Source organism: Manis javanica, chromosome 11 (genome assembly GCF_040802235.1).
Source record: "Manis javanica isolate MJ-LG chromosome 11, MJ_LKY, whole genome shotgun sequence".
Taxonomy (NCBI): Eukaryota; Metazoa; Chordata; class Mammalia; order Pholidota; family Manidae; genus Manis; species Manis javanica.
Window position 1 is genome coordinate 85,891,885 of NC_133166.1, and position 23,108 is coordinate 85,914,992.

A 23,108-nucleotide genomic window follows, 5' to 3' on the forward strand; every position below is an offset into this window, starting at 1 on the left:
ACGTTTGGAGAATGACAGCTCAGACTCAGTACCGTGGTCCTTTTGAACACTCCAGGTTGGACGAAGATGCCCCCAAAAGAGAGATTATGGGAGATGGATCAGGAAGGCCACAGGACAGAGAAGGGCAATATTCCCTACCACAGCCTGCTCTCCGCCAGGGTCTTCAAAGTGGTGTTTAGATCTGGGCATCCTGGGCTCCATGGCTGCCTTAAGACTTCTTGCTCTGCAACCTCTCAGGGAGTCCCGGAACCTATTCTGAGAACTCCGCCTGAGTGAGCAGGTGATGCTCGGTTGGCTCTGCTGGAAACAGCATTAATTCCCTCCCAGTAAACCCAGCCTGGAGTCTAATTCAGGAAGAACAAATGGGCTCCTGGCACTCAAGGGCACACTGACACTGGAATAGGGTGTGCCAAGCCAGCAGGGGTGCCACAGCAAAGGAGTTGGGTAGAGCTGCCACTCAGGATACAGGAAATGTGACTTTCCAAATGACAACCATATTGATGGCTTTGGAGATAGGCCCAAATGTGCTTCTTGCACAGAGATGGAAAGATGTGTCTGTTGGAACACTGGTAACAGAATCATCTCGCTGTTAGTATGAGGTCTGGGCATAAGCACCCACTTTGTAAGTCCAGTATCCATCGCAAGGAGGTGTCAGCCTCATTGAGGCAGCATTTACTGAGTTTTGTTTTTGTTTTTAAACTATGAAATGTTAGAAAATACACTCTCTCTTTAAGCTTCATAGGGAGGGAGGCTTCATAGGTAATGACTCTTCATGGGGGCCAGATCAATGTTTTCAGTTTACAAGCCCGAAAGCGGTGCTTCAGCATGCAGCTGCTGGAAATAGCACCTGGGATGAAATACCCTGCCTGCGCTCTTTCTGAGCCTTACATCGCCAGGAGCATGAGACCCTGCAGGGGACTCTTGCCTGCAGAGTCCTGGTGTGGAATGTGGAGGAATACATGCTGCAGAGTGACTGGTGACCTAGAGTCAGTAGCAATGGCCTTGGAGGCATCCCTTTTTATTCACATCCTTCGAATCAGGAACACCTTGTAGCCATTTAGTATTCTCATCAGAGACCCTCTCGCTTCATACCCAGAGCTGGCCCAGTACCAAAGCCCTCCTCAAGCTCCTCTCGCCTGCGGCCTCGCATGGCTGTGGTTCAGCTCTCCTACTGCAGGCCCCTTCGGATTCTAGGAAAATCCCTAAACTGATGGACAACCAGAGCCAGCATCTACTGCCAGTCTGGACCACTGGTGTTAAGCAGTTTGGGAGCACGGAAACTATGACCTCTTCAGAATATAGCTGTTATACAGAGACTTCGAGTTATATCCACGATATTCCCAGTGATGGTGTGTACGGCTGCCATGGGACACTGGATATTACCCCCCAAATCTGGCTTACACCATTCCTAAACTTTGTTTTGGTTGTTACTGATGATTTCACGGGTACATTAACTCTCTCACAGACACATATGTTGTTCACTCTAGGCTAATATAAAACACAATGACAAATGGACTAAACTTCTGTTAAGTGTAGTCTGCTGAGGCCCCCTTTTGAGAGGTGCAGCCCAGTACGTTTGGAGAGCTCAGGTGATCCTGTGGCTGAACCTGTGAACCCCTTACGTAGTGGTTTCTGCTGTTCCAAAGGCACTTTCCAGAGGGCATCCACCACTGTTTGAAATGGTTGCTTTCTCACATTGTTTACTGAGTAACACAGTAGGAGAAGATTTTAGGAGAAATGGCTAAATTGAAATGGCTACTTGATGTCTTAATAGAAACAAAGATGATAGCTTAATTGAAGTTGTATGTGAACATAATTTATGTATAGAAAACATCCTTTTTCTAGGGGAAAAAAAAAGGTCTTGATTGTTTTATTACTGGAAAAAAAAACTACTAAATGAAAAATCGGAAATGAACGTTTATTCTCTGAATAGCTCAGGCTGTCTTCCAGTATTGCCTTCTGAGGGTTTCAGATGCTGGAAAAAACCAGGTTAGTAAGTTCTGTAAGCACAGTTTTACCACTTTCTGGCTCAAACTCCATTCCCAGATGCTTCCCCCATTATTTTGATTCCGTGAAGGGTCCCAAGGGTAAGGAAGAACCTTAGTGAAGTAGAAGAGAAAACCACAGGGCCCCTGCAGAGCCTACACCTTCCTGCAGCCGGCTGAGGCCTTATGCCTGCTCGAGGTGACGCCCCACTACAGTTTACAGAGGCAGGTTTTATTATTTTGTTTTGTTTGCAAAGAGAGTTCCCATCCCTATGCATCTATTCTTTCTTCACTGAAATTCTCTTGCTCTCTGTCACACAGACACACACACCCTCTTGAACTCACAAGATCATTATTGCCCCCTTTGAATCTCAGGGGGAGGTGGTAAAGCACAGTGGGAAAGGCTATGTATGGATCATGGAGCCAGACAACCTGCATTCAAATCCTCACTCTGCCACCTACTGGGTGTTACTTACTGGGCAAATTAACTTATTTGTGCCTCAGTTTCCTCATCCATAAAATGAGGACAATTATATTTCCCCCCGTATAGGGGTGTTTTGAATATTATATAGGTTAATACTTGTAAGATGCTTAGAATGCATGGCAAGTACCAAGAATTTATTAAATGTTAACCATTATTTTTTATTATTTGCTCATAAAAAGCTTCCTAAAACAGTATCACTCATTTTTCTAAGTCGTTCGTTATTCTCTGTTATGATTTCCTGAGCAGCCATAGGAGTTGGAATCAGGCCTTCACCTCTGATTCCTCCCATGATACCCTGTGTATAGAATTGATTTTCTTGTCTAGATCTCAAGTTTCTCCTCTTGCTGATGGTTCTATTGAAATCACCTTAATCCAAAAAGGTTTAGCTTTGGTGTATTTGTTGCACTGTGTTTTTGATATACAATAAATTCATGTTGTGTGTAGATAAAGGATATGTTGTGTGTGTTGTTAAAAGATAGTAAACATTTAAAAAGAATTAGAATGCAGTAACATACACTTAACCTAAGCTACACAAGGGAAAAAAGTGTTAGAGCAATAGCAGTATGGCATTGACCTGGGTTTTCATGTCAGCTCTGCTGCCTACTAACTGTGTGACTTCCTACAAGGTGTTTTCTTAATTCCTCTGGGTCTCATTGTTACTATTGGTATCATCATCATAGGTGCTGTTAATAGCACTGGGGAAGCGTCAGGACACTAGTTTTTGTTCTGGTTCTGGTAGCAACTGGTTATATTGCTTTAGGCCAACTGCTTCCCTTTCTGTTTCGTGGTTGTCTCTTAACATAAGAGGACTGGAATAGACTTTCTCGACTGGTATGCATGCTGGCACCTGTTGGTGCTGCAAATGCATTACAGGTATTTCCGTACATTGATCCCCTCAGCCCTTGGGACAATTGGACAAGGTCCGAAGTAGCAGGACTGCCTGGGATGACTTCCTCAGGTCTGAGAATTCTCATTCATTGAACCCAATGTGTCACATAAAGAGAATTTTCCATGGACAGCATAACATGAAAAAGATTGGCAAATAGTACTCAAATGTTTCTTCCAATTCTAACAGCCCAAATTCCCCTCTTGGTAGTCGTCTGACTTCAGACAAATTACTTAGCTTTCTGAGTTTCAATATCCTCGTGCATTTAAGTAAGATGTACTGAAAACTCTGTTTCGTTTGATGAAATCTATGATTTTTCAAGTCTGAATTTGGACAAAGGAAGATGAAGACTAAGGAGAAGTACAAAACTCTAAGATGGTTGCTTCTTTGGGGATCTTTAACACTATGTGTGTGGCAGAAATTATTGTTAGACCCAGTATAGAGGACTGGAGCTACAGCTCAGTAACACTGGGTATATAACACAGAGTTTGAATAGGAGCTCTGTACTCATGGGCTGCTGAGTATGGACCGTAACATTGATTGGAAGTTGTCCATGTCCACTGAAGACAATGGAAGAGGCCCAGACTCAGTTTACCACAACAAGAGAAAGTACCATCAGTACCTTGATTTGTCTTTTTTGATGTGCAAAATTATGCCCATAAGTTACATTCTCATAAATTGAACCTAATTTTACCATTGATATGTATACACATTTAGTAGGCTTTACTTTCATTTTAGATCAATCACTAATTGGTTGAAGCTTCTATGTATTCTCATCCTGTAACTTCATTTTATTAAACTGTCAATAATTTGCAAACAACTAAAGGATTAGGAGAGCTGTGACATAAAATAAGTGACTATTTTAAATAAACAAATGAAAATCTCCCATTCAACAAAAATATATTGAACATCTACTATTGTTCCATTGTTAGAACACTAACATTGTTCTACTGCTATTGAATAAGACAGAAGGAACCAGTTCTCACTGAGGTTATGTTCTAATGGGAGAAAAAGGGAGTTAAAAGCTGTATTATGTCAGGTAGTGGTAAGTACTAAAAAGATACATGAGTGAGAGGTACTGTTTGACAGTCCTGAATGAAATGACTAAGCAAGCAATGTGACTACCAATTTTATTTATTAGACTTAATTAAGGTGGGAGCCACCTCTATGATAAGGGGGCCTTTCCTTTCAGTGATGAGCTTTGACCACTCTAAGAAGTTATGGAATGTGGAAGAATGCCTGCCTCTCATACTTTCCTCAGCAATATAAATGATAGGAAATAAATCCTTTATTAATGAAATCTATATAAATCCAAAGTGGTGAACATGGGCAACTTTGTCTTACTCCTGATCTTAGAGAAAAAGCTTTCAGCTTTTCACTATTGAATGATGTTAGCAGTGAGCTTATCAAAAACAGCCTTTACATATATTTTATAGACATTCATGTTCCTCTTCTACAAACATTGTTGAAAGTTTTTATCGCAAATAGATGTTGAATTTTGTCAAGTGTTTTAGCATCTATGATCATATGATTTTTATCTTTAGCTTTTTAATGTGGTCTATCACATTAATTGGCAGATGTTGAAACATCTTTGCATCCCTGGACTAAACCCCGCTTCATCATGGTATATGATCCTTTGAATGTACTGTTGAATTCAATTTGCTAATAGTTTGCTGAAGAATTTTGCTTCTAGGTTCATCAGGAATATTGGCTTGCCTGTAATTTTCTTTTCTTGTAATGTCCTTGTCTGGTTTTGATTTCAGGGTAATGCTGGCCTCATAAAATGAGTTTGGAAATTTTCCCTCCTCTTCTATTTTTAGAAGAATTTGAGAAAGATGTGTTTTAATTCTGTAAATGTTTGGTAGAATTCACCAGTGAAGCCACTTGATACTGGAATTTTTTGGGTAGAGGTTTCTGGATTACTGATTCAGTCTCTCTACCAGTAATTGGTCTCTTCAGATTTTTCTATTTCTTCATAATTCATCCTTGGTAGGTTATATGTTTCTAGGAATTTATCCATCTCTTCTGTGTTATCCAATTTTTTGGTGTATAATTGTTCTTAACAGTCTCATGTGATCCTTTGAGTAGTATCAGCTGTAATATCTCTTCTCACTTCTGATTTTATGTCTTGTTTTTTTTTTTTGGTTGGTCTAGTTAATAATTTATCTGTTTTTTTTAATCTGTAGGAAAAAACAGGTTTAGTTTAATTGATCTTTTCTGTTATCTTTTTAGTCTCTATGTGACTTATTTGTACTCTGATCTGTTACTTCCTTCCTTCAACTAATTTTGGACTTAGATTGTTCTTTTTCTAGTTCCTTGAGATGTTGTTAGGTTGTTCATTTAAGATCTTTATCTTTTTTCAGGGTAGGCATTTATAGCTATAAACTACCCTCTTAGTACTGCTTTCCTGTATCCCATATGTTTTGGTATTTGTATTTCCATTTTAATTTGTCTCAAGATATTTCTTAAAAATTTCTCCTTTTGACTGGTTGTTCAGGAACATGTTGTTTAATCTCTATATACTTGTGAACTTTCCAATTTCCTCCTTGTAATTGATTTTTAGTTTCATACAATTGTGTTTGGAAAAGATGTATGATATGACTTCAGTCTTCTTAAGATCATTAAGATTTGTTTTGTGGCCTAACATCTGATCTATCCTGGAGAATATCCATGTGCACTTGAGAAGAATGTATATTCTGCTGCTATAGGGTGGAATGTTCTGTATATGTCTGTTAGGTCCACTTGGTCTAACTTGTAAGTGCAATGTTTCCATGTTGATTTTCTCTGGATGGCCTATCCATTGTTGGAAGGGCTACTGAATTCCCATTCTATTACTGTATTGCTATCTATTTCTCCCTTCAGATCTGTTAATATTTGCTTTATATATTTAAGTGTTCCTATGTTGGGTGTGTAAATATTGACAAATGCTTTATCTTCTTGATGAATTGATACCTTTATCATCATATGATGACCTTTGTCTCTTGCTAAAGTCTTTGACTTCAGTGTATTTTGTCTGATGTAAGTATAGCTACCCCTGCTTTCTTTTGGTTTCCATTTGCATGGAATCATTCTCCATCCTTTCACTTTTGGTATATGTGTCCTTACAGCTGAACTGGTTTTCTATAGGCAGCATATAGTTGGGTCTTGTTTTTTAAATCCACTTAACCATCCATGTCTTTTGATTGGCTATCTAGTCAATTAGAAATGAGATCAAGCAACTATTCTTCAAGTTGCAAGTGGGATTTGGGATAGAGAACATTGTTGACAAATACCCTGTACTTTAATTAAAGTTTAATATTTCTGATACAAAGGAAATAAATGGTATGTATTATTATAAACTTTCCTGCTTAGATAAATAAAGCCACACAGTGGGAATTTTAAAATACTTTGTTGGAGCCACGAATTATTAGTCATTCCTTTTCTTTTGTTTTGTTGGCAATGTTTGGCATGTGGCCCTTCTCTCTCTCTTAGTGTCTAGAGTTAAATGAGGGGATTCTATAGTCCCAAATTAGGCATGGCTTCTTATTTATTTATTTTGAATTCCTTTATTCTTATGTAGCTCTATCACGTGTACTCCATGGATTTGGGGGGAAGGTTAGACTGGGTACAGCACTATCCCAAAGAGCAGAATTGGGCCGAGGAGAAAGTTGACCTAAACTAGCCTTAGGAACACTCAGGAACTGAATGTTTCTTAAAAGAACAACCAATAGAAAAACTATGGTTATTCAGACTTTAGTGTCTGCCAGACACTTTCTCAAAAAAAAAGAAAAAGAAAAGAAAAGCCTGACTCTTCAAGGAAAACAACTGACAGTATTTGTTACCAATGATAAAACTTAAGCTTTCAAATGAAAATCAGAGTTTTGGAAAACTTGTATTTGTCATTGGGAGCTTGACAGCTTTCCGATATTTAAAGACTTCTCTGATGATGAGATTTGTGGTGATATTAATGAAGATGGTATTTTGATATTATATAATGAAAAGTGTCAAAGTGTAGAAGAATAATTTATTGATCCCATATTTTCCAGGTGATCAATTCATGATGTTACAAAATCATGGAGGGTAAGAAGATCCATTCAAAGTACAATATAGAATGCTGGATTTTAATGTAAGAGTGTGAAAAGTTCATCGGTATGGTTTCAGATTCCACACTATAACTAACCTGTAATAAACTGCATTTGTTGAGTTCAGGAGAATATCCACAGAATCACAACGGAATGCAGAAGCAAACACATGAATGTGGCTCTCTCCTGCTGAGCCATATATTAGAGATTTACAAAAATTCAGAGTGATGCCTCTCTTCTTGCTTAATTTGTTTCAGAACATATAGTTATTATCATAAAAATGTTATTTACATGTAATGAGTTTATTGCTGTTATCTTTAATTGAAATGATAAGTAAATTTAAATCTTCCCCATTTTAATTCCTAAAAATAGTAGTTATCAATAGATGTAAGCCACATAAATAGGGGGACTTAGTCATTTTTAAGAGTGTAAGGGGTCCCAAGACCAAAAAGGTTGAGCTCTAGACCAACCTGCTGGCTTCACAAATGGGTAACTGAAGGCATGACAGGTGACTTGCTCATCTCCTGAGTGGCAATTGTGACTGGATCATATCTCTGTAAACCACTGTTCCAGTGTTTCCATTGTTGATTTGTTTCCCCTCTGACACTACTGCCATGACCACCTGTGTATAGATAAGCTGATCTCTCCGACGAGAAAGCTGGGTGTGAGTAGGTCATGGTGGAAGTCCGCTGAGATAGGGCTTCCCCACAGCCTAAGAATGCGAGGCCAGGTGAGGGGGGCAAAGGGTCTCTTTCAGAAGCCGGTGACTCCCTCTGGAGAGATGAATCCTGAGAGGAGATGAGGGGGTACAAGTGGAGGAAGAACATTACCTATTTCAGATTTTATGCTTCTTGTTCTGAAATACCGTGAGATTTTCCTTATCCCTTGTCTTTCTCTCCAGGGAGTTTGCCCGTTGGAAAGTGAACAACTTGGCTCTGGAAAGGAAGGACTTCTTCAGTTTGCCATTGCCTCTTGCCCCGGAATTTATCCGGAACATCCGCCTCCTTGGAAGGAGACCTAACCTGCAACAAGTTACAGAAAACCTGATCAAAAAGTACGGCACTCATTTCTTACTGTCTGCCACGCTTGGAGGTAAGCAACGTCGTGACCTTGCAAAGACTGGTTGCCAGATCATTGAAAACAGCTTTACGACCCATTGAGTATAGCTTCAACAGTCTTCCTGGGTCTTTGTTCTCGCTGGCCTATTATTGCCTGGAAAATATTTCTTTTCTGGTGCCTTTGAGAACAGTATGGTCTCTTGACGTCCAAATTCACCGTAGAACTTTGCTGTTTGCTTATAAGCATTCTGCGGGACAGGGTGCCAAGTAAGGCTGGGGCCAGACAGGCGCCTACTAAGCACTTGCCAGCAGGGGGCGCTCCCATTTTCCTTTGACTGGTCCCTCTTACCCTCAGGCTTCTCCACATCCAGTTGCTTGTTACGGCTACAGTTGTCAGACCCACAGGCAAAGAAGGAAATATGAAATATCTGTTGGTTCCCTGACCCTTCTTCTTCCTCTCTATAAAGATTGGTAGCTGGCAAACCAATCCCAGTGATTCTGGGCTGGATGGGGATGAGGCTGGGAGTGGGGACAGTACAACCTGTGGCCGGGACCCAGGGCAGAACCAAAAGCCTTAGCGACAATGAGTTTGCTCTGGGAAGAAGAAAGCAGGATTTATTATAACATTTAGCTTACTGTCTGAGGGGCCAAAAGGACCTTTCTAAGGGTTCGGGCCAGCTGCCGGCAGGTGGTAGGTGTTGCGTGTTTGGTGGGGCGTGAGGCAGAGCTTCCAGGCTTTTCACTCCTTCCGAGGGAGCAGAAATATTCATGGTGACTTCTCACAAACAACTGGGGAGAGGGAATTTTATCTCCCCCGTGGAGGGAGACTGCCAGAGAGAGAGAGAGAGAGAGAGAGAGAGAGAGAGAGAGAGATCAATAAAGGATGTTAAATGGATAAGCGGGCGGAGAGGGGATGAGCTTTCCGAGGCTTAAAGGGCTGAGGGAAGAGGAGGGCCTCTCAGGCAGCTGGGCTGCTCTCCTGGGTCGCATCTGATAAGCTCGCTCCAAAGACGGAAGGGATGGGGAGGTGGTGGTCAGCAGGGCAACAGACGCCCTCTGAGCACAGGTTTCATGTTCTTACTGGTGGGGGACCAGGGAGCAGAGGTCTTGCCAATGAACCTGTGCTGTTTGCCATAGGAGAAGAGTCTCTGACCATTTTTGTGGACAAGCGGAAACTGAGCCGAAAGACAGAGACAGCAGGAAATGCCCCCGTAGTTGGGGGTGGTGGGAACAGCTCTGCTGTGTCTCTGGAGACCCTGCACCAACTGGCGGCCTCCTACTTCATCGACAGAGAGAGCACGCTGCGGCGGCTGCACCATATCCAGATAGCCACGGGGGCCATCAAGGTAACGGCCTGGGAGGTTCTGGGAGAGGGAGGGCGTACAGGCGGAGAGAAACCCAGGGCGAGGCTGGAGTCCTGATCAGCTACCAGTCAGCCAGGCCTGACCGAGGCACGTGGGAAAGAAACTCTGTGGTGCTGGCACAACAGCCCTAACACACGGTCCCAGTCTTCACTGCGCAGCCAGCAGTCATGTAGTAGCTGCTCGGAGGTAGGCTTCTGCCAAAGGACTGTTGTGAAAGGTAGACAAGGTCCCTGCTCTCCAGAGGTCACATTCCAGTGGGGGATGAAGATAATAGAAAAGTAACTATCAGCAGAGTAATTTCAAATAAAGATGAAAAGAAAAGGCCAAGTCATAAGGTTCAGATTTCCTAGGGTGAGAGAAGGGAGCAGCTAATATTAACCAGATTGGTCGAGGAAGGTGCTTTGGGTTTAGACTCTGAGGCTGAGATCTGAATGAGAAGAAGCCAGTGGTATGTAGATCCGAGGGAGGAGTGTGCAGGCAGAGGGAACAGTACGTGCCAAGGCCCTGAGGCAGGAACCAGCCAGGTGCCTTGGAACACAGAGGAGACTGCTGGGAGTGCAGTAAGGGGAACCAGAAAGAGGCTGGTACAAGATGAGGTTCAGAGATAGCCTGTAACCAGACGACATGGCTGTGATAAGGAACTTTAATATGTCAAAGTGCAGTGGAAAACAGCCAGAGAGCTTTAAGCTGAGGAGTGATGTGATCTCATGTATGTTTGAGAAAGACCAACAGTTACTGTAACTTTAATCACTATACCCTCCATCCCAACTTCTCTACTTACATCTAAGAGATTTCTCAGAAAGGTCATATTGTTTTAGGGAAGAGGAGATCAATGGAAATGCTTGAGAATGCTGGAATTTTTTATTCTAAATATAAAGTTAGGGTGGTAAGTAGCAGTCACTCTTATCTCACGTCCTTATATCACACCCAAAATTCACAAGGAAGTTTTGTTCATTTATTTATTCATTGCAGAAATATTTCTTGAGTATCTATTATGTGTCAGAGGCTATTCTGGGTATGGAGATCCAAGAATGAATGAAGCATTTAAAGTCCCTGCCCTCATGAAGCTTAAATTCTAGTAGTGGAGACATAATTAAATCAATTAGAATGTTAGGTGGGATTCATAGTGGGAAGAAATGAAGCCAGGGAAGAAGATAGAGTGATGAGGACTTTAGGGAAGAGCTGTCTGAAGAAATGTCAGTTAAGCAGAGACCTGAATGAAGCAAGGGGGTGAGCCACCTGGCTCTCTTGAGTGAGAGCTTTCCAGACAGAGGGATGAGTGAGTCCAGTGCAGTTGCCCCCAAGTGTGCTTGGTATGATCTAGGAACACACCACATGGCACAGATGGAGTGGAGTCAAAAGAGGGGTGAAGTGAGAGATGCGGATCCCAGGGGCATTACTGATTAGGGAAGAGAGCAGAAAGAGGGGTCCTGGAGACCAGCCCACCGACTGCTGCAGTGGTAAAAATGAGAAACAATGGTGGCTTGCTTGGATAAAGCTGGCTGTGTAGAGGTAGTGTGGTAGGTTGACTGACTCAATATATTCAATGGTAGACCCCACAGGATTAGATAATGAACTAGAAGAAAGGAGTCAAAATTAGCTGCAAGATTTTTGATCTGAGCAACCAGCTGAACAGTGATTTCACTTAGTGAGAAGGATAATACTGGGGGGAGGTGCAAATTGAAAGACAGAAATCAAGAACTCGGTTTGAATTTGAATTCCTATTAGACATCCAAGTAGAGATATCTAACAGGCAGTTGGTTATCAACACTGGGATTTCAAAAGACAGGTCATGCTTGGAGATAAAAATTTGGCATACAAATATATGTGTGTGTGTATGTGTGTGTGTAGTCAGTGTTTAAAACTATTAGAAAGCTGGAGACATGCTCACTTAAGGAGTGAATATAGCCAGTAAAGCAGTGTTAGGACTAAGTTGTGAAGCACATAATATTCAGAAACGGGGAAGAGGAAGAGGATCCAACAGAAGGTGCTGAGACAGAGCAGAAAGGTATGTAGAGAACCGAACGTATGTTACAAAGCCATGTAAAGAAAGTAATTTGCGAAAGAGGGAGCAGGCAGTTGTGTTAAATGCTGTCAAGCAGTCAGATTGAAAGCTGACCTTCAATTTGGCAATAAGGAGGTAACTAGTGACATGGGTAAGAGTGGTTTCAATGACATGAAAGGTACAAAAGGCTGCTTGGAGAAGGTTCCAGAGAGAAAGCAAAGTAAGGAATCAGAGGAGTGGAGACAATGTTTTAAGGGTTCTGTGTAAGGGCAAACATAAAAATGGGTGATTGCTGGAGAATGAGGTAGGGTCAAGAGAGGTTGTGTTTTTAAGATGGGAGATATTCAAGAACATTGGCACGTTGGTTGGAATGATTCAGGAGAGAGGGACAAAGTGACAATGCAGGGGAGACAGGAGATCATTGCAGTGGAGGAGGTTGCTATTCCTTGGAGGGGTGGAGTGGACGGAGGGGCCGATCTCGTGTAGGAGCATGCACACCTCTCACTTTGCACAGGAGGCATTACAGTACATAAGGAGAGATGTGGTGCAATGGCAGATGGAGGCATTAGGGATACAGACATTCTCCTAAGACTAATTCAATTTCCTTCATGAACCAAGAGGCAAAGTCCTTGGCCCAAAGGAAGGAGAAGGAAGTGTTGAGAAAATAATTTGTTAAATGGTCTCAGGGAATAGGAGTCAGGCATTTCAGTGAACTAGATACATCCAGTGGATTGTCGGGCCATACTGAGGCATACTGAGTGCCCATTTGAGAAGCACAGTCTAAATTATACCATGAGACCAGTCAGCACAGATGTAGTTTGATCAGCCGCACTCAGCACTTCAAGTAGAGAGAGGCATGGACTAGATGGAGAGCTGGATTTAAGGAAGGTGTGTGTGTGTGTGTGTGTGTGTGTGTGTGTGTGTGTGTGTGTGTACCTAAGTACATACAAGATAAAAGAGAAAAGAAGCAAGAGTTGAGAGGATATACAAAGGAGTGATTATAGTGATAGACCAAGGGATTTGAAACCATTAAGGGATGAGAAAAAGTGAAGTGGCCAGGTGAAAATATTGGAAGTCTAGTAAGTTTGATGACTTGTTAGAGGGCAAGTGTGCAATACTTAATATTGAGATTATAGAGAGAGTGCAATTTCCAAAAATATCAGGGTCCAGAGTCCAGCTGTGGGAGTGGGTGGCAAGGATGCAGTTGGAGACGAGATGAGGAGGTGAGGCGAGGAGGCCAGGGTATTAGATGGTTCCGTACATTGATGGTGATGTCAACAGGTAAGATACAGACCTGGGAGGGGCAAGAAAGATGGTGGTGAACCAGCTTATTATGGAAAATATTCAATGACTGGGGGTGACGAACAAGAAAAATAGAATGCAACAAGGAGGAGGGGTGGGTGACAGAGTCCTGCTAAGTCTGGCTACAAAGGAGCTAGAGATGGCTGGAGGAAGGTGGAACAGTGCTCAGGATATGGCGAAGGAGGGCCCAGCTCAGTTCCACGCTGGGGTGTGAGGTGTGGGAAAGCAGACAGCTGCTGCTAGAGAGGCTGCAGCGAGACCATGTTCTCAGGACCCACCATGTTGTGGTTGGCGCACAAAGGTCAGGCAGACCCCTGAGAAGAGACTGAGGTTATAGATCTCACTGGGGATGGAGCATGAGATCCAGAGAGCGTCATGGAAGTTAACTGAAGAGAAGGGGTGAAAATTAGGGGATGAACAGTGTCCCGAGTGAGTGTGGGAGAGGTAGATGACTGGCCTTAACAGGGACTGGGGCACTTCTGGGAGGCAGCTTAGAATAATGAAAGAGGACTGCAATAGCGTGGAGTGGGTTTTACCAAGAAGACAGAACTCTATGGAAGCCTCTCTCCCCCTTCAGGCCTGTAGTGAGCTGTGTAGAGGCTGGAAAAGAACCTTATCCAGAAATGAGTGGAAGGCCTGGAACAACAGTGCAAGTGTCCCATGAATGTTCCTCCCCATCCTTTCATGTGGTCACCTGTCACTTTCTATCTCCCCTTTGTGGTCATATTTCCCTCTTTGGAGAACTGGGGCTCCTCAGTCCATCACCATCATCACCCCCTGGTCTCCATCTTCAGCTTGCCCTTTGCCTGCTCTTCATGCCCACCGCCATTCCCTTATTCAGGACCCCATCAACTCTTTCCATATTTTCTTGTATTATCTCTTTACCTAGTCCTACTGTCACCATTCTCAGCTCTCTGAGTCACTTTTTGTGCTGCTCACATGAGTACAAATCATCATATCCTATCACCTCCCTGCTTAAAATCTCTCACGTCTCCTGACTGAACAGGGGACATACCCAAGCCACCGTCTCCCAGCCAGGACAGCAGGTGATGCAATGCAAAGAACTTAGGCTCGAATCCAAGAGTCAGCTCTGCCGCTGCTCATGGGGGTGGGGGCGGGGGCGGGGAGGTGTCTTTGAACAAGTTACTAGACTTCCCTGAGCCTTCGTTTGCTCATCCTAAAATTGTTGAATAATCAGAATAATTTCTACTTTGAGGGATTTCTGTGAGGAAGACACAGAAGATATATAGAAAGCATGAACCACAGCACAACTGGAGCTTGAAAAGGGATATTTTCTATTCTTAACAAAACTGTAAGGCCACTCACGATCTACGCCTGCTATCTCTCTGATTGCATCTCTAAACAATGCTTTGACACTCTTCTCGATCCATGTTTACCTCAGCCCTTCACTTACCATTTAAAATATCACGTAAGCTAGTCCCGCCTACCAGCCATCATTCAAATACGTCATGCCCTGTGTCTCCCTTCCCTGGCGCCTGCTGCTGGTTTTGTTTGCAATGCTTGTCAGTTCATTTGAGGGACTCTTCCCCACCGTCCTTTGCTCAAAAAGAAGCTCTTCTGTGAAAGATTTTTTTTACTTTCTTGACAAGGTAGTAAAATGCCCCTATTCAGTGCTTTAAGCACATGCCTCTTATATAGGGGTTATCATTAGAACTATAATTGCTAGCAAATAGGATGACATCTGAGACTTTGAGGTCCTTTGACTGGGGCTGATTCATCCTTGGTTCCCAGTAAGAGCGCAGAGCTTACCACATTATGGGTAATGGGTAAAGGTTTGGTGAATGAATGAAGGAGTCACTGATTCTGCTTCCCACACGGGTTAGGCTCTTCTCAGTGTGTGTGCAGGGGTAGATGATCTTGTTTAGTTTACAAATCCAAACAAGGTTGCTTGGGTATAAAGATGGTTTATTAAGAGGACTCTGGTGAAGAACATCACAGATCTCCAAGGACAAGGCACTAAATCCAGGCCAGACATATGGGCCTTGTGAAAGGACGGTAGCATTCCCAGGTCTCTGTTTCTTGTTGGAAGACGTCTCTAATTTTTCATCTCCACCTTCTTCATCTTTCTGCTTCTCTTGCTGAAGTTCCATCCTGTTTTTATTCTAGACTTTTCTGTGTGCCAGTGACTCCACCTCTCATTAAGCACTGCCTTGCTCTAGAGCTGACTCTAGCTTTGACGGAACATGAATCTTTCTGTTTTATTTTTCAGCTAGTGCCATCAGGCAGGGACCACACTCTTGTTCATTGTTGTGTTCTTGGTTCCTGGCACATAGTAGTACTTGATAATTATTTATTCTGAATTTTGTTAAGTGCCCACCATCACCTTTAAATTTTTTCTCTCAGTATTATGGTTCTAAATTCCCTGGAGAAAGAATCTGATTCAAGGTCTACCTTTGTTCAATACAAAGAGTGGAGGTTACACAGTCTCAGCCATGGCTAACTGGACTCACCTCTTCAGCAAGGTCTGCAGGTGGTGGACAGAGAGATGGGCAGGCACCCAACACCACATCTATTATAGTGCCTGTGGACACACTTGCCAGAACTAGAGCCACCACCTGTCTCCTCAAGAAAGGGCTCACCATCCTTGGAAGCCTCTCTCTGAAACTCCTCCAGTCGCACACAGAATGTGAGATGACTATTCAGCCTCTACTGAGTTGATTGACCTGGATCTGTTGAGGAGTACAGTGTGTCCCCCCCGGGGGGTGTGATTCAGAGAACCATGAGAAAACAAGGGTCATTTAAGGGTTTTCTCCACCTCTACCCCTCCAAGCCCTCATCTCCACATACTTTAGTGAGGTCTACAGACCTGCGTGGCCCATGCAAGGTCGCACCCCGAGGCTAAGGAGCAAAGGGAAGTGCTGGCGTTGCATCCCACTGCTCTGCTCACCTGGTGGGGTCGACCTGCCCATTCTGTCCCAACAGTGAAGGTGTTCCACCAGCCCATTTGCTCTGCCCTAACATGATTAGCATGCACAGACCCACACAGCAGGCCCAGCAGGCTGGACGTGCCCTGCAGCACATGCTGGCCAGCTAAAACTCTTCTTGGGGCTGCAGCACTTGGCCCCTGCTTCCCACTACTGACCACTGTGCCATAGATGAGCTGGTGTCCAGCATTGTCATTACTCCGGATGGAGGTGGGCGGGCTGAGGTCTCTAATCACCTGCTCGGCCTCGGTGAAGGAAGAACCCCCCAGAACATCTGCCTGTTTCTTGTTTCTTTAAGTGGATGTGCTCTTACTTTTTACCTTGTGTTAGCAACTTCTTCTCACGGACATGGAGAAAGAGGTACCCTGCTCCCATCAGTGTATCTGACACATTCCTCTGAGACCCCACTGACTGCCCCCCACTGTTGCAAGGTTTGCCTCGATCAGCACACCCCTCTATCTTGGAACTTGTCAGATCACACAGCAGCTGTCTGCATGCCCACTTCTCCCCCACACCCATCGTGACAGGAGCATTTAGAGCAGAAGGGACTCGCAGCGTGCCTACAGTTCCAGGCCCCTCACGGTGGCTGGCATGGGGTGAGCCACTCAATAACATGCTCAGTAGGTGAAGGCAGGCTCCCAGCTCAGTGAGAAGCAAACTTACTCAGGTGAGAAGACTTGGGATTGAGTTTCAGCCTTGATGCTTACAATTTCTAAGACCTTGAGGAGTCACTGATTCACTGATATGTCATTACCAACTATTCGACTCACCTATACCCAGGGCTTACATTCAGATGATATGGCTATTCCAGTTATTAAAATATTACAACACTTTCATACCAGCTGGCGAACAGTCTTCACCCATTCCCCTGTGTGCTATCCTAACTACCTTCAGTCCTCCCTGGGAACCCCCAGATCTCCCCTTGATAGCAGCCAAAGGGCTAATTCACCTGGGGTGGCCTGGAGAACCCTACTTTGGCACTAAGCCTGGCACTTCTGATTAGTCAGCACCCTCATGTCATACGAGCTGGTAAATATTCTATCTCCCCTTATTCTACCATAGGTTGGCTATGTCACCAAATGATACAGTTCACATGAAAACACTGTGCAAGCTGTAGAGGGCTGCAGAGACATAGGGCCTGCCCATAATTCCCAGGGAGGGCTCGGAGCTGTAAAGGCGGAGAGGAGCCTGTCTCTGAGTGGTAGCTCACCCTCTACTTAAGTAAAGGCTGAGGAAGGACTCGGTGGGGAAGGGAGGACTTGTGAGCTGCCTGAAAAGAACCCATACTAAGTTCAGGTGGATCCCAGAATGGCGAAAGGGAGTGGGCCTCCCAAAGCATCCTTAAAAGGACTTGTCCATCTTCCCTGCAGCAGCCTGCAATCCAATTTACAGCTCTTTTAACCACACACACCATCAGCTGCACTCTCCCTGTCTGTCACTATCGCTCACAATTAGAAGCTCATTTGACTCCAAGTTTCGCAGGTACCCCACCACCACCACCCCAGGTAGGACAAGAGCTGCTGGGAAGTGAAGGGCAGAAGGAGAGCAGGCTCACTAGAATGAGGGTTTGCACAATCTGGTATTTATGGAAAATTGGATGTGCTAATGAATCTGAGATCCGGCAGGGCTTTCTGAAGGCAGGATGGTCTCTGTCAACAGACCAATTAGCACATGATTATTTTGCATTTCTGGAAGCTTATCTGAGACATTCTTTGAACATGTGCACCTGCATGAAATGCCCTGGCCATTACCTCTATGGCCCCTTTATAATCTGCCAAGCTGTCTGCCTTGTCTATGGAGAAAGGCCCCGGATACACTGACCCAGTCCTCCAGAGCTCCTGGGACTTGGGAGACGGGAGCCCGGGCCATCCTGCTTCTCAAGACAGTGCTCAGGAAATCTCTGCAGAGCACCCTGTCCAGAAACCTTTCTCCTTCCCACTCCTTCCTTCTCCAGTGAGGACAGAGGTGGCTCGGCACACAAGAGCAGCAGAATGAGCCAGGACTTCGGGCTCTAGCGAGACCGGAGCAGGCCTCCCTCGCTCACGGAGATGGCTTGGATCCTTCCCTGAGCAGGAAGTGAGCATGGCAACCATGGTCTTGGTGTCGGCCACACTCCATTCTTGTGCCACAATTGAGAAAGTGAAGCTATTCACACCCTAACAGTGACTTATCTAATTTAACTGATTGTCCTCTTGTGGAATGACCTTTGGAAATAGCAAAGCAAAGGTCAGAAAACAGCATCTGGCTGGCCCCAGAATGCTGATCACGACATGGGCCTGTGGAAGGAGATGGATCACTGGCATGTAGATATGGGCAGTGGTGGAACGAAGGAGAGGAAAGAGGCTCTTCTCTCTTCTGTAGCTTGGGGATCATCCTACTCGTCTGGAACACATGTAGCACCTCCCTGTCTGGGCCTGATGGTGGTGAGAGACCAACTCAGGGGTGGGTGGATGGAAAAGCCAGTGCAGAACTCAGTGACGTTGTAGTGGCCAGCTTACCCAGAGACAGGACAGGCACGACTCCCAAATACCGTTCCCACCATCCCATCCCATTCTAAGAGGGCAGGCTTCCTCAGAAGTGCTGGGCTAGTCCTTGGCCGTGGCTCTTCCTACAGGGATTTTTATACTGTATAAAGACACCTCTCCCTTGAAATAAGCCTGGCTCTGCCTTCCCACTGCAGTCTGACAACTAACTAATCACCCACTCACTCAACACAGAGCCGTATTCAGCACCTCATGCCCACCTGTGGAGGGAGGCAGGCCCATGTGTAACAGCCTGAACACGGAGTCATAAAAACATGTTTCCACTTGTCTGCAGACTCCTTATGGCAACGATGGGGTCTTACTCACTGTGAGTTCTGGATGCTTCTTGAATATGTGTTAAGTGAATACATGAGTGAATGAAAGAACAAATGAATGAGTCAAAAGAACCCTGGCCTGCCAGTGACCAGCCGTGTAACCTTGAATAAGTCATTCAACCTACCCAGCCTTGTTTCCTCATCTGTAATATTAGGATAATACAATCTCAAATCTATACAATTTCTTTTTGCCCATGTCCACATTCCAAGGACAGGGGAGATCCCTGCAGTATTTTGGATGAATTGGTCTGTTCATACATGTTTTTAAGAGTGATGTCATCTAAAGGGGTGTAACTCACTGTATTTTCTGCAGGGCTTGGATGTGACCTCACAGGAAACACGCAGAGCATTGCACTGGAGTCTGAGGGCTCAAAAGTTAAAATCCTGTGTCAACAGCACGGGTCTCGGGAACTTTAACTCTCTGAACCTTGGTGTCCCTCTTTAGTGAGTGAGAGGAGTGAGATTTGTTTCAGAGTGTCTGTGAAGGTTGAACGGGATGGTCTTGGAGGATGAACTTGCAAACGAGAGACTGATCCTGCCCCGCCATGGCCTTGGTCCCACTCCTCATTCCGGCTGCGTCTTGCTACTTCTCTTCACTATGTCTGTTGCTGCCCTTTGGTCTCTATCTGCAATTACCTCTTTTTCTCTCTGTTCTCTCCTTCTTTTCTCCTATCCCTATGGATAGGAAATTCTTCGTTTATGGCTCACCTCCTCCATGAAGCCTTCTCAGATTACTTTAAGCTTCAAGGATCTCTCCTGACTCTTTTTCTACTGTATTATAGTCAGTATCATACCACTTCTCACTTAATTACTCTGTTCCATGTGTATCTTTTAAGATTAAGTATACTAAATTCTCTTTAAAGATGTCATTTACACTTTCGTACTCACCATGGTAGCCAGCAGGGTGCTAGACACACACAGTACACACTTCTGAGCCCCCGAGTTACAGATCATACCGCTCCTTCTTTTTCTCAGAGCAGTTTCTCTCCCTTCCCTTCTGCCCACTTCCTGCTTGTTTTTAAGGACCAGCACAGTTGGTGTTTCCTCTGCTACTTCTTGTTTGCCCTTTGTTTAGGGCTGTGTTTTCCTCATGCTCATTAGGAAATCTTGCTTCTCCTCGAATTGGATGTGCAGTCGGTCGTGCATGCACCTACCTGCCCCAGGTATGTTCTCCTGGACAACACACTACGTAACTTGTGCATCTCGTGCCCTCCTCCCCACGCCCAAAGCCTGGAACATATCACTCACATGTTCTCTAACTTATTGAATACCCACTATGTGCCAGACACTCACTGTGATAACTGCTATTGACAGTAATGGAAAGCAAAATAAATATGAACTTACCTCTGTGGAGCCTTTAGCATGTGAAAGACCCAGACTTTAACCAGATACTCACAGAAAAGGATGGAAAATTGCAACTCATATGGCTGCTGCAGGGCAGAGGTGCCTGGAGCTAGGATAGAAAGTCAGAGGTATCAGGGCAGACTTCCTTGAGAAACTCTGGAAAAGGCGCTCTATAAATGTTTGATGAATTGTATGAAATTGAACAGTGGCTGCTCAATAAATACTTGCTGATTGGTTGATTTATTGTTGGCAAAGCTTTAGACCCTGAGAAAAAAGGGCCTCGGGTCTCCATCATTCTTGTTACATAATTATTTCAGTGCATTTAAAGCTCCCCATTTTTCATCTTATACTTTAAACATCAGGGAAAAACTGATAGGCCAACTTTATAATATTTTTAAATGATTCTATGGTGTTTTGGAATATTACATGGCTGCAAGAGTTTATGTATATTTAATATACTTATTAAAATATGCAGTGAGCCCCTGGCTGATTTTCTCTAAGGATGTCTCAGTGCCGAGGTGGGACTTAAATGTTTAAAACTAATAATAATACTCATAACTCATATTTCTCTAGTGCTTTTCATCTTCAGGTTCCCTAAAGCCTGTGAGCACCACATCAAGTGGGTGCCGCTGGGCTTGCTAGCAGGCTGACAGGGTGCACATCTCACCTCCTGTCCTCCTCTGGGAGAGGAGAAGGGGGGACTCCAGCTTTGAGGTCCAGCTCCCTCTGCCTACGTGGAATTTTCTCTTCCCAGACACAAATCCCCTGTGGCTCCTTCTGAAAGGTCTCCACTTAAGTAGAGCAGCTGCTGCCAGCCCTTCACCACTGACACTGTCTTAGAGCAAGGAAGAGAGGTGGCTCCATGCGCCTGGAGTAGGGAACCACATGCCTTCCTTTGGCTACTCAACAACAGGACCCAGGGCCTGAGACTGGATGACTGGAGAGGGAGGTGCACAGGGCAAGTCTCTGATGGTCACCTAAATGCACCCCCTGCCCTTCCTTCTCTAGGTCACGGAGACCAGGACTGGCCCTCTGGGCTGCAGCAATTATGACAATCTGGACTCAGTCAGCTCTGTCCTGGTACAGAGTCCGGAGAACAAAGTGCAGTTACTTGGTAAGTGACCCCGTGATGACTTTCGCACTTTTCGTATCAGGTGAAAACCTTGGCAGACCTAGGAGCAGAAGAAGTCCTGTCCGCCACCTTGGCTAAGCTTTCCTTAAGACAACTACCATGAGTTCTGAGACCTATGTTTAACTCTCCATCATTCTTTTGAGAAAACTACTGACACCGTTCACCCAAGACCATAGCTCATACCTGTCACCCACATCCTTCCACCTCATAGTCCTTCCTAGACCCTCTGTCACTATCCCACAAGGACAGTGCATCCACCCTGACATGTCTTGATCTAGTTTGATGGTCTTTATGGCCTAATGAACCCTCTGCTTTATCCTAAGGACACACCGAGCACAGCTTGCCTTTACAGAGTGGCTATGCGGCCACCATCTCTAGCTCAACTGAGAGCTGTGCAAACTGTGAGACCATTGGTTACCCCGAGAATGATCCCAACTTCATGTTAATAGTCTGCAACCCTCCATGGGAGATAAAAGCCAGGAGAAGAGTTTGAGAGGAATGGGGGCCTCAGCTGGAGACAGAAAAAGGCCAAAAAAAAAAAAAAAGGCAAGTGAAAGGACAGGGAATGACACAGGTCTGGAGGCTGGCAGGTAAGGGAGGCACTCAGGCCCTGCTCTCCATCCCCCAAGCATCCTGGGGACAGGGGGATGCAAACTGAATTCAGACAGAGCTGTTTAGCAGGGGGAAAGGTTCATTGTTCTTAAGGCCTAACTGAACTGGACTCTGTTTAAGATACCGTCTTAGTATTACAAAATCAATAGCTCTCACCCAGGATCTATGATTACAAATTCCAGGCAACCTGAGCCAGATGCAATCCATCAATGCTTTAAGAATCAAGGAATATATAATAAAAAGGAGTAAAAGACTCCTCTACTTAGAGCCACCTGAATGCAGTTAGCATCCCCTTCTCCTGTGCCCCTGGCTGGGCTGGGTGTGTGTCTGGAAATTAGCGATGAGTGAAGTTCTGAATGTGGGTGGTTCATTTGGAATAGTTTATGCCATTTAATTTTATAGCCCATCATTCATGCCAACATTGCTTGGGGCACTTATTTTATAGCAATGGGAAATGTTATGGTGAGGAGGAGGGTGGTAACGGGGGAGTGAAAAGAAAGCACTTGGAAAGGAGGGAGGGTTGAAAGCAAGCGTGTGGACAGGGTGTGTGGGGGGGACAGTTCGAGCACCACTGGGGGCACAGCATCAAGTCAGGAGCATTTGGGAGCAGTTCATAATAGAACGAAGATGTCCAGCAAGAATGACAGTCACTGCTGTTGCAATTCTAAGTTAAATTCTGAGGTCTGCTGAGCCTGGGATACATCCTTTAGGGCTGATTTCCCATGAAGGACAAGGTCAAGGGTGTGAAAATAAAGAACTGGCAGATACTTGAGGAAAGGGGAGCTCATCCTATCCAGGAGTCCTGGCATCCCATACGCTCCTGGCGCAGTGTCTCACCAAGTCCTGGCATGGAGAGCCTCTTGCAGGTCTGACCTTGAACCTGGCCCAGGCTGCGTCCAAAGGCTTGCCTACCCTTCGTTCACCTTTTGACATGCTTCTAACAGCCACTCTGCTGGGCTTGAGGCTACCTAGGAGTATATTCTGCTACTAGGAAACTCATGTCCACCACAGATGGGTAGGAAAACTGAAGCTTGGGGCAGTTTAATGGATTATATCCAAGATCAGAGGCAGCT

At 44.6% G+C, this 23,108-nt stretch overlaps 1 protein-coding gene across 4 annotated transcripts in view; it reads left to right on the plus strand.

The window, feature by feature from the left end:
- Positions 1 to 23,108, plus strand: part of BRINP2 (BMP/retinoic acid inducible neural specific 2) — a 115,839-nt gene that overhangs the window by 83,558 nt on the left and 9,173 nt on the right. For all 4 annotated transcript variants that reach the window (XM_073216805.1, XM_073216806.1, XM_073216803.1 and 1 more), the window contains exons 3-5: positions 8,318 to 8,508; positions 9,612 to 9,820; positions 21,300 to 21,405. In XM_073216805.1, coding sequence (XP_073072906.1) covers positions 8,318 to 8,508; positions 9,612 to 9,820; positions 21,300 to 21,405 — 506 coding nt within the window. The remainder of the gene's footprint in view (positions 1 to 8,317; positions 8,509 to 9,611; positions 9,821 to 21,299; positions 21,406 to 23,108) is intronic.